This window comes from Rhipicephalus microplus, chromosome X (assembly GCF_043290135.1).
Source record: "Rhipicephalus microplus isolate Deutch F79 chromosome X, USDA_Rmic, whole genome shotgun sequence".
NCBI lineage: Eukaryota > Metazoa > Arthropoda > Arachnida > Ixodida > Ixodidae > Rhipicephalus > Rhipicephalus microplus.
In genome coordinates this window covers 169257296-169270759 of record NC_134710.1, presented here as the reverse complement: position 1 = coordinate 169270759, position 13464 = coordinate 169257296, and the positions used below count along the sequence as shown (strand labels likewise).

General features: G+C 43.3%; 1 protein-coding gene across 1 annotated transcript; it reads left to right on the top strand.

The window, feature by feature from the left end:
* Window positions 1–1039: 1039 nt before the first annotated feature.
* LOC142775150 (uncharacterized) lies at window positions 1040–11020 on the top strand. The gene is made up of 5 exons (XM_075876488.1): window positions 1040–1104; window positions 3333–3496; window positions 4814–4899; window positions 5263–5364; window positions 10907–11020. Exons 1-5 carry the CDS (start codon window positions 1040–1042, stop codon window positions 11018–11020), a joined length of 531 nt encoding a protein of 176 aa, XP_075732603.1.
* The last annotated feature ends 2444 nt before the right edge of the window (window positions 11021–13464 follow it).

The following is a 13464-nucleotide window of genomic DNA, read 5'->3' as shown; positions in this document are numbered from 1 at the left end:
TATAGATAAGAATTTCCGGAAAGCTGATGAAAAGGTCAGCCTTGTAAAACTTCGGGCCATTACGAAGCTAGCTGACTTAAACCTGAGCAGGTTGTCTTCAGCGGTAAAGGGGGAAAAGGGCTTGCTGCTGGAAGCGTTCTTTAGGGTAAAAACACACAAGGAAAACCTTCCGTTCCGAACCATTGCCTCAGAAAGGGGCACCTGGCTGCGCGTTGTGTCCAATTTTTTACAAAAACATTTGAAAGCACTCCGGTTGTTTGATCCGTTTTTGGTTTCCAACTTCATGAAAGTCATACACTATCTAAAGAGAGATGGTGTAAAGGTCTCTGATGCCGTCAGTATTGATGTCGTCGATCTGTACTATTTCGTTCCGCATGGTCCGTTACTACAAAGCGTAAAAGAGTGCATCAAAAACAAAAATGATGAAGTGGCTTTTATGTAACGCCAGTGGTGTTTTTGTAGAAAGTTTTATGGAGATTTTGGAAATGTATCTGAGTTCCACGCTAGTGGGGTGGAATGAAGAATTGCACGTCCAGAAGGATAGGATTTGCATTGGGTCTAGGGTCGCCCCAATCTTGTGCAATGTTTTTGTGAGCAAAATTGACACAGCAGGAGATAAGGAGCTAGATGGCATAGATCTGAAGCTGTTAAGATTCGTGAATGACTGCCTTGTTTTGGTAAAAAACGATCTGGTTATGAGAACGTTAGTTAATGTTTTCAAAACTTTTAAGAAAAACGGGTACAGCCTACAGTTTACCTTTGAGGTGCCAAATGAACGATGCATCCTGTTTCTGGACTTAAACATTAAGTTATCTCCTTTTCACACGTATTCGATGTATAAACCTAGATCGGAAAACCATTGCTGAGCTATCATTCGGCACCTTCGAAGACAGTAAAGAATGGGATCCCAACTTCTTGCATCAAAGCTGTCCTCATAAACTCATGCGTACACTCAATGAAGCACTTGAGAGGAGCTGGTTACCACGATGATTGTATCCTATTGGCTTGTGAGAAGAATCGTCGGGAAGTGAAAAAGACAATGATCGGCAACCACGAAGAGGTGAGACAAGTTGAGGGTGAAAAAGAGCGGACAGTGGTCATCCCGTATCTGCACAACATTTCACATCGGTTGAAAAAAAGTTTCATTACTGTATGGCATGCGGGTTGTTTCTTCCGCTGAAAACAAATTATCGAAGATTTGCCCAGCAGTAGAGAGGCCAGCCAAAGAGAAAGGAACGGGAGAATGTAGCATAAAACATGGCAGGAGGTACGTTGAGTGAAAAAGATGTTGAATACGGAGCTCCTTTCAAATGCGGAAAGAAATACGTCGGTCAGACGGCTCGGTGCCTGATTTTGCGCCTGCGTGAACATGAGAGTTCACCAAAGGGGACCCCTTACTCACACTTACACAGTAAAAATTTTTACACCCAAAAGGGTGTAAAAAGGGTGCTTTTACGAGAAAGCACCCTTTGCAACACCCTTCAACACCCATAAATGGTCGATTGAAAAAAAAGCACCCATTTGTTTGGGTGCTTGCCTCGATAGCACCCTAAAATAGGCTCTAAGGGTGCTTTTGTGCCTGAGAAGGGTGTAGGTGACTATTCATCAGATGGAATATGCAGCATAAGAAGAACACATAATTATAATATTTGGTATTTTACGTCTCAAAAACCTCGATATGATTATGAGGGTCGTCGTAGTGGAAAGCTCTAGAGATTTTGACCATTTGGTGTTCTTTAATAAGCGCTGATATCGCGCAGTGTCTACCTTTTCGCCTCCATCAGAATTCGACTGCCACGGCCGGCATCGAACCCGCGACCTTCGGATTGGCGGCCGAGCAGCGTAGCTACTGCACGAGTATGTGGACCTTGCGTTAAATGACGGCCTAATTGACTTAGAATGTGTGAAGGTGCTCTCCGAATACAGCAGAATGCCAGCAGAAGCAAATCGCGTTTCATCTATAATGGCAATTAACTGCAATCCACGTTACGAAAGCTCACCTTAGCGTTGGTTATAAGCTACATGTTTGCTGTGGATTATATACAGGGACACAATGTTCGCCCGAGTATGGGTGTGTGTGCGTGAGCCTGCGCATGTGTTCGCGTGTAAGCGCGATTGTGTGTACACCCGTGCATGTGTGCGTGCGCGTGTATGTGCGAGTCCGTGCTTGTGTTAAGCGTGCCTGTGCACATGTGTACGCCCATGCATGCGTGCGTTTACGGTCGCGTGTGTGTGTTGCCGTATGTGTGTATACGTGTATGTGTGTGCGCCTGTGAATAAGTATGCGTGTGCATCAGCCCGTGCGCCCTCAAATTTCGTGTGTGTGTGCGGGGGGGGGGGGGCACTGCTTCTTCTTTAAGGTCCCACCCCTGTTCAGACTGGGAGTCTATATGGGAAGTGGCTTAAGAAAAGGCGGTGGTCAAGGCACTGTACACTAACTATTCAGTACATGGAAAACAGCTGCACATTTTCGTACCTCATCATTGCTTACGAACTTGCTGTGGTAACTGATTAGCTCCGTTGAGGCGCTTCTACGCTCGAAAACGTGGGTTATGACCAATTCCCACGGAAAGCTGTCACTGCACTTATGCACAACCATCGTTTATATTAACAACGTTTAACAAGAACGTGCACTGCCTTTGCTACAGGTGCTTAGCTAGCTCATTGGGCAACCATATGGAATTATGTGCTGATCATGTGGTCAGCAAAAAGTTTGTTATAACAACCTCGGCACGTTTCGTGGTGCATGACAAGCCTTCTAAACATCCGCTACTGTGGATTAATTTGTTCCAGCTTCGACTACGCATTCAGTGTTTGCGGCACCATACGCGGAATCGCCTGACACAGACAATGCAAAAAGAAATTTCTCTGAAAAAAGGTGTAGCGATGCTCTCCCGCTAATGCCACCGAGGACGAAATAATTATTGTTTCTGGCCATTCCATGGTGCACTTTGTTTTGCGCAAGTTTTGCTTCACTATTTATCGCCCACTGCAATCGCATTCCGTCAAAATACTCAAAGAACCCGAGGCTGGTAAATAAACTGCGTCGCTGTACGACTGGCTGGAAGGAGAGTGGCCGTTTACAAGGAGTCATTCCGCGTTGAACGGCCGTCCGCCGTATGCGCCATAGCGTTTGCCTTTCGACGCCGTCTTGGCGGGTTTGCCGCTCCCCCCCCCCCCGCTCAACCCAGCCAGCGTTGCTCCCACAACGGCGGCGTAGATAAGCGAAGAGTTGCGTCACCGAACACCTGCGTCGGCAGCTGCGGCGCCGCCACGCCGCCGCCAGTGCCTCCTCCTTCTCTCTCTCAGTGTTGCCCTCTCTGTCTCATCAGTCTTTCAAATGCGTTGCGTTGGTCGGGGGTCTTGGTCGCTGTGTGTGTTCTAGCGAACAGGCGCATATTCAATGGTGGTCACGCATGGCACCGTGTTCGAAGTGACGCTCGGATTAAGGAATATTCATGGAGTGGCGGACACGGACAACGTGGGCCTGTTAACGGTGAGTGTACTGTTTTCCTAGGTAGTAATCATACAGCGCTAGCTGGGCGCCTGCAGCAGCTCTGCCGAAGTAGGCTGCCAGCCATTTACAACAGCATGCGTTCGCGGGCCTGTTGCAGATGCCCGATTAAACGTGGGACTTAACGAGTTCACACTGCTATGCGCGATGTTGTGTAAGTGCCTGCATCACTCATACAGTGAGGGATGTGATCACTTAACAAGGGCGGGATTAGTTGCTGATCGCACATTGTCTCTACACTGCAAAAAGTGATTGATATTGTTTTAAGATGTGCTTTGGGCTACATCGTAATAACATTTCTATTAATACTCAAATGTGCAACGTGCTTCTGTAGGTGTAAGCGCAAAAAAAGAAAGAAAAAGCAAAAGTTATGTACAGAGGCGCACTGTACGAAATGGCTTTTTTTTTTGCTTAAAGACGGTATAGTTGGAGGTGCTGATATGCCGCGATGCTCCCAGCACGTGCGCCTCGGTCTTTTAAGCTATTTAGGACAAGTGCCACCAGCAACAGGGAAAGATCTAGCAGACTTCCAAAGGCGCGTTGTTGTGGCCATCGCCGTGCGTTGTTTTCCCTCGTTTCTGTTTGCTGTTTTCATGCTTTGCTTTCATCTGCGATAATGTTCGGCGTTATAACAGAATCGAGAGAGTATACGTGACTGTTGGAGCTATGTGCGGTTTCTCTAGCATAAGTCATGGCTGCTGCAACGTAGTCGCCGTCCGCGCGCGTTGGTGTAGTTCGAGCGCTCTTACTTGCGTGATTGTGTTTAACTGAGTATTTAGGCACGGGTTACGTTTGTAAATTTCGTAGTCAATAATCGCTAATAGCGTGCCCCTGATTGCCATCAGAGGATGGGCTTGGTTGTCGAAATATGCCAGACGCTTTTTCTGAAAGCAAGCTTTGAATTTTTTTTTAAAAGAAGTACTTTCATACGTGCAAGGCAGTGCCTATTGCAGGCCCGCAACTCTTTAAAAACTGGACGAGCTATCACATCTTTTATCAAATTACAATGAATTAAGATGATTGAATTATAGATGACGAATTTCTGTGCTAGATTAGGTGAACAAAACACATGTTCGCAGCCCTACGTCTAGAAAGCAGGCAAATAGGAAGCACAGCGTCAAATTTGGATTAGATTCCATTGACGGAGCGTCTTGTGAGAGTAGAAAGAACGAGAAAATTGTTCATTTTTGATGCCCTTATAGAGGCAGTCAGAATTGCACTGATGGGTGACTTGTAACAGTTCCTCAGATTGTTAGAGGCGTGATTTAAGTAAGTAAATCTTTTACTTTTTTTTTGCAGACCTCTTCGCTAGTGCCACGCCCAAGATCATTTGTTCTCATGTAAAAGAGAAAGCAGAGATGTCTTCACTGTTTGTACATGAAGAGGTAAGTTTCTTGTGCGTTTTGATTAATGCTACATGTTCTAAACGTTGTACTTTACGAATTGTTTTTCACACTGGCTCACTACCCTAGAAGGAATTTGATTCTTAAGTGAGTTCAGGCTTTCGTAAGTGCCATTTTTGAGCTGTAGTCTTACACTTCACCTCATTTCGGGAATTCGCTGTATGCTGGAAAACTCTTATCTTTATCATACGAAATTATTGGAATGTATGGGTTGTATGCTTCGAGTTCAGTGTGATGTCAATTACACGCCATTTCGAAGGATACACACTACACATTCTTTATATATGGTGCTGCCAGAACAGCACGAAAATTTTTTATGAGAAGTCATATTTGCTCTTATTACAGGATGAGAGGGTGCCGCTGACGTCCTGCGTAGTCTACCCTGGACCCAGCCTAGAGCAAGCCTACTTCCTGAACTTCCACATGGATAACCGAAAAATCTTCCGTGTCAGTAATGACGAAGAAGGAAGGAGTGACAGCACTGATGAGTTGATTTTTTTTTTATTTTCAACATTGTCTACGGCCGCAAGGCCTTTAACAACCACCGTGATTGAGCGGCTTTTTCTCGGCGTGAGTTTGGAGTTTATCAAAGAAGTTGTTCAGGCAGTACGACGCTGAAAATTTTAGTGTCACAATGCCTGAACAACTTTTTCTAGTGTGTTCATGGTAGACGAACAAATATTGTTATTTGTGTAAGTTATTTTGCTTAAATATAGCTGGACCATTCCATGCCAAACGTCCCAGCCACTTTGGCGACCATCTGAATTGTATTTGAAAAAAAAATGTGCTGACTTACTGCGTTGAAAACAGTGAACTGCTAGAATACTTCAGCGAGAAAAAAGTTTTGTTCATGTGGCTGGCTTATAACTTCCTGGCATAATGCCGTCTGTGTGCTGTTTGTGGAAAATTTTGTTTTAAAACTACCGCTTATTTTTTCTAAAGCAGATTCGGTCTACCTGTTAAGTAAATGTGCTTCTGTAAGGTATTTGAATCTCAATAATAATAGTGCAATTTTTTTGCCACATTCGCTTCCAAGAATAAAGCCAAAATGTGTTATGTTTGCATTTTTTATTGCAATATTGCACTTTGTATGAATATCTGAGCGGTGAATACTTACTCCAAAGAAGGTATATTCTGAGGAAAAAATATCTTTATACCTCTCAAGCTGCTGAAATATACGAGAAAATATCACGAATTTCACAAAATCGTGATTTTTGTCCGTATTGAGATGCAATTTGCTCCATGTTGTGATACAATGAAAACTCATCATTATACCTAAACTGTAAGAAAATGAAATTCTTTTCTGTAATAAAAATCTTATCGCAAAAAGGACAGGAAAGAGCACTGTCAACTGAATTTTATTGAAGGTGCTACGAGCGTTTTTATACTGAGCACAAGACCAGGGCTCATCTGCAACAACACATGTGTGACCATGACAAAATAATTTTAACCGAGAAAAGAATACTCTTTTTCGGAAAAGATAAGTGAAGATGTACTGATGCATTGATCCTTGGCTTCCTGATAAAGAGTTCTAAAATCTCTCATTTTTCTGCTTGCTTTTTTTTTCAAAAACCGTGTTTTATGAAACCTAGGACTACACTTACATTCTTTTTGGTGTCCGGTCATGAGATTACTATAGCCCTTCTTAACATTTGAAGCATGCTGTCTTGCTTGATAATTGATGCATTGCCCAGTTTGTCCTATGTTTACTTTTCCACGAGTTAGCGGTATCTCATACACATTAGATTGGCATTCAGTAAACCTATTCTAGTGACGAATGGTGCAAGATTGACTATTCCTGTTGCTGTAAGTACATGCACTTTTGAAAGCTTGCAAGAGGTGGAAAACAACAATGTCATATCTGCTGGCTCTTTTCCTAAAATTGTGAGACACCTTATGTACGTAGTACCATCTGACATGCAAAGGTGATTGGTCATTCTCTTTTTCTTTTGGTCCTGTTTCCTTTAACTTTACTTTCTGCAGGAGGGTTTCGCAAACAAGTGTGATGATGCTGTTGGGGTATTGGCTGGTGCTATCAGCCCAGGAGTGCTAAGAATGTTCTGCCTTTTGATAGTGGGCATTCAAAATTAATAGAAAGAGGAATTGATACCACATGTATTCAGGCCACCCTTCAGAAGTCATGTTAGCACAAGGGTGAGGTCAGGCTTAAAAACCAGATTAAAAGACTAAAAGATGCTGGGTATCCCAACAGAATCTTCACACCCGTTTGCAAAACCCTCCTGCAGAAAGTAAAGTTAAAGAAGACAGGACACCAACAGAATCTTCACACCCGTTTGCAAAACCCTCCTGCAGAAAGTAAAGTTAAAGAAGACAAGACCAACAAAAAACAATGACCAAAACCTTTGCATGTTATACCACATCACGCGTCTCACAACTAGAAAATTAGCCAGCAGATATGATATTAGCGTGTTGTTTTCCACCCCTTGCAAGCTTTCAAAAGTGTGTGTACTAAACAGCAACAGGAATAGTCAATCTTGCCCCATTTGTCACGAGAATAGGTTTACTTAATGCCAATTTAACGTTTGTAGAAATATTTTTTATCAGGTAAACCAATGATCAGTGCATCACTACACGTTCACTTATCCTTTCCGAGAGGGAGTATTCTTTTCACAGTTAAAATTATTTTGTAGTGCTCACACGTGTCGTCGCGCATGAACACGGTTCTTGTACTCCGTATAAAAGCGCTCGTAGCACATTCATTAAATTCAGTTGACAGTCTGTGCTCTTTCCTGTCCTTTCTGTCTCTTCCTAAAGTTGTCGCGCTGTGACTAGCACACAACCACGATAAACCAACTCTCCCAAATTAAGCTCTTGTTACGTAACACGTAGACGGAGTTTCGTATGGAAAGAAGGAGCGGTGCTTTTAAAATAAAATTTTTCACATACAACACCTAGACGGCATTCCAGAAAGTTCAGAAGGCAGCCACGTGACCAAATATTTTTCCTCTCCTAAATATTCCAGAAGTTCACTATTTTCAATGCAGCACGAGTTTTTCGAATACATTTGAGATGGTTGCCAAAATGGCTGGAACATTTGTCATAAAGTGACCCAGCTGTGTCATTAGCCATAATTATGCATTACCTCTTTTGTTTTTTGTGTGTCCTGACTCAGTTTTGTGTTCGTTTTTAGCATATTGTGTTTCTGATCATTGTATTGGTTTCTTAAGTATTCGCTAAAGTTATATGTGCGAAAACCCGTATATGATTGCATGTACATCATTTCTCATAACCAATTGTTATACATCCAGGAATACAAAGCTTAAACCACGGTGATTGTATACATTTGAAAACACTATACATATATATTTTTGTGTGCATCACTTCTTGGGAACGATTGTGTACATGAAGGCGTATATAGTGAAATCATGGTGATTGTATATATTTGAAAGAATCATAAGTATATATTTGCCTGTATTTCATTCCTATTAACCGATTGTGTACACGAAGGAGTATTAAACTAAAAACCACTGGGATTGTAGATACTTGAAAGAATTATAGGGATATATTAGCGTGTATTTCATTTGTAGTCTCTATGTACTTGAAGCAGTATACTAAACTGAAACCAGTGTAATTGTATGTTGCAAAGAATTGTCAATAAAGTGAAACTGAAATGATATAATAAACATTTGAGTTGTTGCATGTGTAGTGTACGTATACATGAACGTATATCTGGTGAAAAAGTTGTGTGGCAGAAGAAAAGTTTGTTTTATTTGCCTATTAAATAAACACAATATGCAAGGGCAGCAAGGCTTCATTTTCTGTAACGCACATTATGCATATACACTGAAGTATATATAGATCCAGCACAAGTTCATACACGATTGTACGCGTTTATATTTTTGCCCACACGCAATGAATGGAGCTCAACAGGTGGTGCGCCATCGATAATCAGGACCACTTTCGTCAAGTAGTGTTTAATCAGTGCATGCTGATATCTGTTGGTGGCAGTATTCGCCACCCCTGCCATGGGCACTCAACACCCTTGTGCACCCTTCTCGCACCCTCCTCAGAGGGTGCTAAAAAAGTGATGGACATCGAAGGCACCCTTTCTTAAGGGTGTTTTTTTTAACACCCTACAGTTTTTTTACATGTACACCCTATTCTAAGGGTGCATGGTAAAGCACCCTTTTTGGAAGGTGCTGAATTAACACCCTTAGGGTGTCGTCCACGAGATAAGCTCATTTACACCCTTCTGGGTGTAAAAATTTTTACTGTGTAGCGATGCACTGCAAGGAGTGCACCTGCCAAGCGAAATTTTCAGGCACACGAATAATTGACAGGCACAAGAAGCGGACAACGAGGGAAATAATGGAAGCGCATTGAATTAGAAAAGGAGGTGACAGTTGCGTCAGTCAAGCGTTTGTTCTACTAACAGACGCGGAATTCGCTTTTCTGGACGTAACATAACCCAGTGCATTTTCTTTTTTCTTTTTTACGTTTTATTTCCTTAGTTCTTGGAGGGACTTTACACGTATTTGTTTCCGGTTGTGTGCCATCGATTATGAAAGTGATTATTTTGGTATACCACGTTGTTGATGATGACAGGGGAGGATGGGAATGATGTACATGCGTGTTATGGATTTATTAGTGTTCGCTTCGAAATAAAATTTTCAGTTGCTAGTAAGCACTCGTCTGCGTCCTCTCTGAGTGTGTGTATTTTTTGGCGCTTGTTTCACCATAAACGCTTCTGTTGTTTATGATATATATATATATATATATATATATATATATATATATATTAGCAGCCATTTCACACATTCCAAGGTACACTATCTCAATGTCGACCCCCACCCCAATTTATTCAGTGCACAACCTCTCTATAGGTTCCGGCGAAGGCGAGTTCTATATATATCGATCCACCTCCGTCTGGCGCCTAATGCCACACATTTTTTTATATGTGCCCCCCCCCCCGGATATACCCATAGGCTATCATTTAGGAAAAGAGGGACCAACCAATTAAAATACACGCACGCCATAGGGACAGATTCGCTGCATCAAAGGAGAATCCTTTGATGCAGCAAAACTACGAAACCCAGAATACTGTATAAGAAACACTGCAGCAAAACGATGATGATCACTCATTTTCTTCCGCTTTCACTCTTGCACACGCATACACACACTACATACATAAAACATTCATGGAATGCTTCTACATAAACCTTTCCTAGGACATGCTATCTCGTATTATCTCCACTCTTTCGGTACCCGCATATTTCATAAATGACTGCACGTCAGCATCCCCTTACTCCTTTTCCCTACGAGCAGGTAATTCCAATTTTGCGCGTCTGCGGGGCCTACGCAAGAGACCAGCTCCTTTGTTACGCGCCATTTGAAAAAAGCGAACAAAATACTCTCTGCGCCCTTCATTTATCTTCATCTAGCGCTATCTTTGTAGTTCTTTAATAAAATCAGCGAGACACCGAAAAAACATTCTTGTTTGTTGTTTTTGCTTGATGCGCGCGCTTTGATGTCTGGTCGAAAACATCACTGATGACACCGGCGATAGGGGAAAGGTTTTCATCATTTGAGGCGTTTTGATGTGCATCGCCAAGAAAGATAAAAGAGGCAATGAACGTGAGATGCGTGAGTACGTTCCACGGGGCAAAAAAAGTTAAAATAAATTGAAAAAAACGTTTGGCGAGGTTTAAATTCAGGTAACAGTAAACGCGCCACAGTGCGTATGCGCGAATTATGAAACCGCAATACAGGCTCATATAAATGCGGCATGTGGAGATGAAATGTCAGCACGGTAAATAGGATTGTTCCAAGAGAATGTGCAGGCTTTCAGTAAAGCAGGTTATAGCGTTTCATAAAACTTGAAACAATCTTCAGCGACGTCCGAGAATTTTACTCTGAAAGAGGGATCATACAAGAGCTTTTCCAGGCGGTGCAAATGTCTCTTTTGCCGGAACGCATCTTTGTTTCTTTCTTTTCGTTGACCTAGCTTCAGCGATTTACTTTATTCCAGTTGATCCCCGTGAAAGGCAGCTACCGGCCGACCAGCGCAAAAGGAGGGTGCTCAGATTCTAGCGAGCGCTCAAGTGACTTTTTCTGCTACCGCAACGGGAGCGAGATAAGCTAGATTTACTGTGATGGATCGACTCATCAATTACACTGAGGAGTGGCTTTGCAAATTCCTCTTGCAGAGGGGTAAGTTCGTGCGTAAAAAAAGCGGAAAAAACGTCGCAGTTTTCTCCTGCTACTAAGCGGCGAACAATCGAATGCAGAACTTGGCGTTTCGTGGGATCTGATGACCAGCACCTCTCGATCAATAATGTGACACGAACTGCTGCATTGTCTTCATGAATGATATGCGAAAGCATGCAATACTCCACAAAAATACCCCCCCCCCCAAAAAAAAAACGATAGAAAACGGGACAGCGGCCAACAGCAGACGCCAAACAAGTATGCTGCAAAGCGAGAACCATGAGCAGCAAACATCCAAGAGACCTTGCAGTTTTGTGCAAAAGTGAAGCAGCGGCTAGCATTCCTAATTGCCTATAGACCAGTAATTGGTCTATTCATCTTCGCATGTGCTTTGGTTAGCACGGACTGAACGTGCGGACGTCGAAGTAAGGATTCTCGTCGAGAAAATGAAGTCCAGAGTAAAACATTCAAAAAACAGAAAAGTTGAAAAACAAAGTGATCTTCAGCCAGTGCCGCAGTTAAAGAGGAATAGCAGCTTGAAGAGATATTAAGTATAAAGATATGAGGGTCGAAGTGGCGCAGCTAATTCAGAGGCGACAGTTGTCATTGTCACAGTCTATCTAATCGGTCTTATGGACGGTACGAAGTTACCTACAGCACTCTGGCTGGTGCTTTGGTGCATACGTTGGTTGTAAAAACAACAGTCTTACATCTGAGCGTATACGCGGCCGAGTAGTGTACCCAACACGATGCATCTACCTCTCCGCATATGACCCGTGAAATATTCACAGAATTTGTGCGATAGCTTCGCACGGAAAGAAGGTGCGTCTGTCGGCCTATGTAATAATAAATGTTTGGTATACTTGGCGATCGTAACAACCAAGCCAGAGCCTTTGTGGCCCACGCAGTGTAGGCAACTTCATTTTAACAACTTGTATCGGATATAGAACACCATGAATCAGCAGAGCAGAGGCACGATGAGCCGATAGACTACGACATCGACTGATTCCCGCCGCGGTGGTCTAGTGGCTAAGGTACTCGGCCGCTGACCCGCAGGTCGCGGGATCGAATCCCGGCTGCAGCGGCTGCATTTCCGATGGAGGCGGAAATGCTGTAGGCCCGTGTGTTCAAATTTGGGTGCACGTTAAAGAACCCCAGGTGGTCGAAATTTTCGAAGCCCTCCACTACTGCGTGTCTCGTAATTATATGGTGACGTTGAACCCCACATATCTATCTACGACATCAACAGAAACGGCGAATCTCGTTCTTTAATTAGGAGTGGCGTGTGTAGTTACAGTGGCGCCTCACAGCTAGCGAAGCAAATAGCATACAAGACTGGCAAGAACGAAGTGTCACGCGGAGAGCAGAATAAAAAGGGACGCCTAAATGGTTTCGTGTCCTTTTCCAGATCGTGATCTTGTCGACACGCTTAAGTGGAACGTGCAAGAACAGATCTTCCAATACTTTCGCAGGCTTCAAAAAGTCGTCTACATATCGGCAAGGAGATGCTACACCCTCACTTGGGGCCTTCTGCGTTTGGCTCCACTGGTTTAACACGCTTTTGTTTCTGGGCGTCCACTTGCACATATACAAAGGAAACGAAGAAAAAGGCGATGCACACAAAGACAAATCAGAGAATGCGCTGGACGATAACTCACTAAATTAGTGCGGCTCCATACAGAGCAATTTTTTTTCTTTTCTTCTACCCGCATTTAGAGCAAGTACGTACAGCCGTCAGCCGTTTTAACTCTAACACCCCAATGCGTGGCCTCGGCTCGCTTGAACTGAGGTCAGCGCCACCAAGCGTTGAACATGATATGCTTGCGGCAGCTAACAATAGATGTAGCACGCGTCAGTTTCACTGGTAAATTTCTGTTTCCAGTCTGCCTGACCGGCGGGTCGAATGCACTCACTTCGCATCCTGTTTTCGCCACGCTTCGCTCGTGGTTACGTTATCGCGCGCCCATGGCGTTCGTTGTGATATGCTTACTCCAACAATTAATGAACCACTGCGTGCGATAGCTTACGCACCTTACGAATTCGCATTCGTAGCGAGGAAACACATTTATAAATAGCAGAGGAAACGCATGTTTATGGCGTTTGTAGAAGTAGGACAATAAATAAATCTCAAATGCGGTGGCGTTGTTCACGTTCTGATTCAATAACTTTCAGACAAACGTCAATTTAACTGTTCTCGCAAATTATAGGGTGCGCTTCTGTTCGGTTCACGCTGCACGGAAGATGTCTTAGGAGCGCAATGTTTATGCTTGTTCTCAGCAACGAAGACGCATAGATACAACGCAAACAAAGCAGTGTTCGTGCGTAGTTATCGCACAAAAGCGCAAACTACCATATTATCTTATAATAAAATCGTGATTC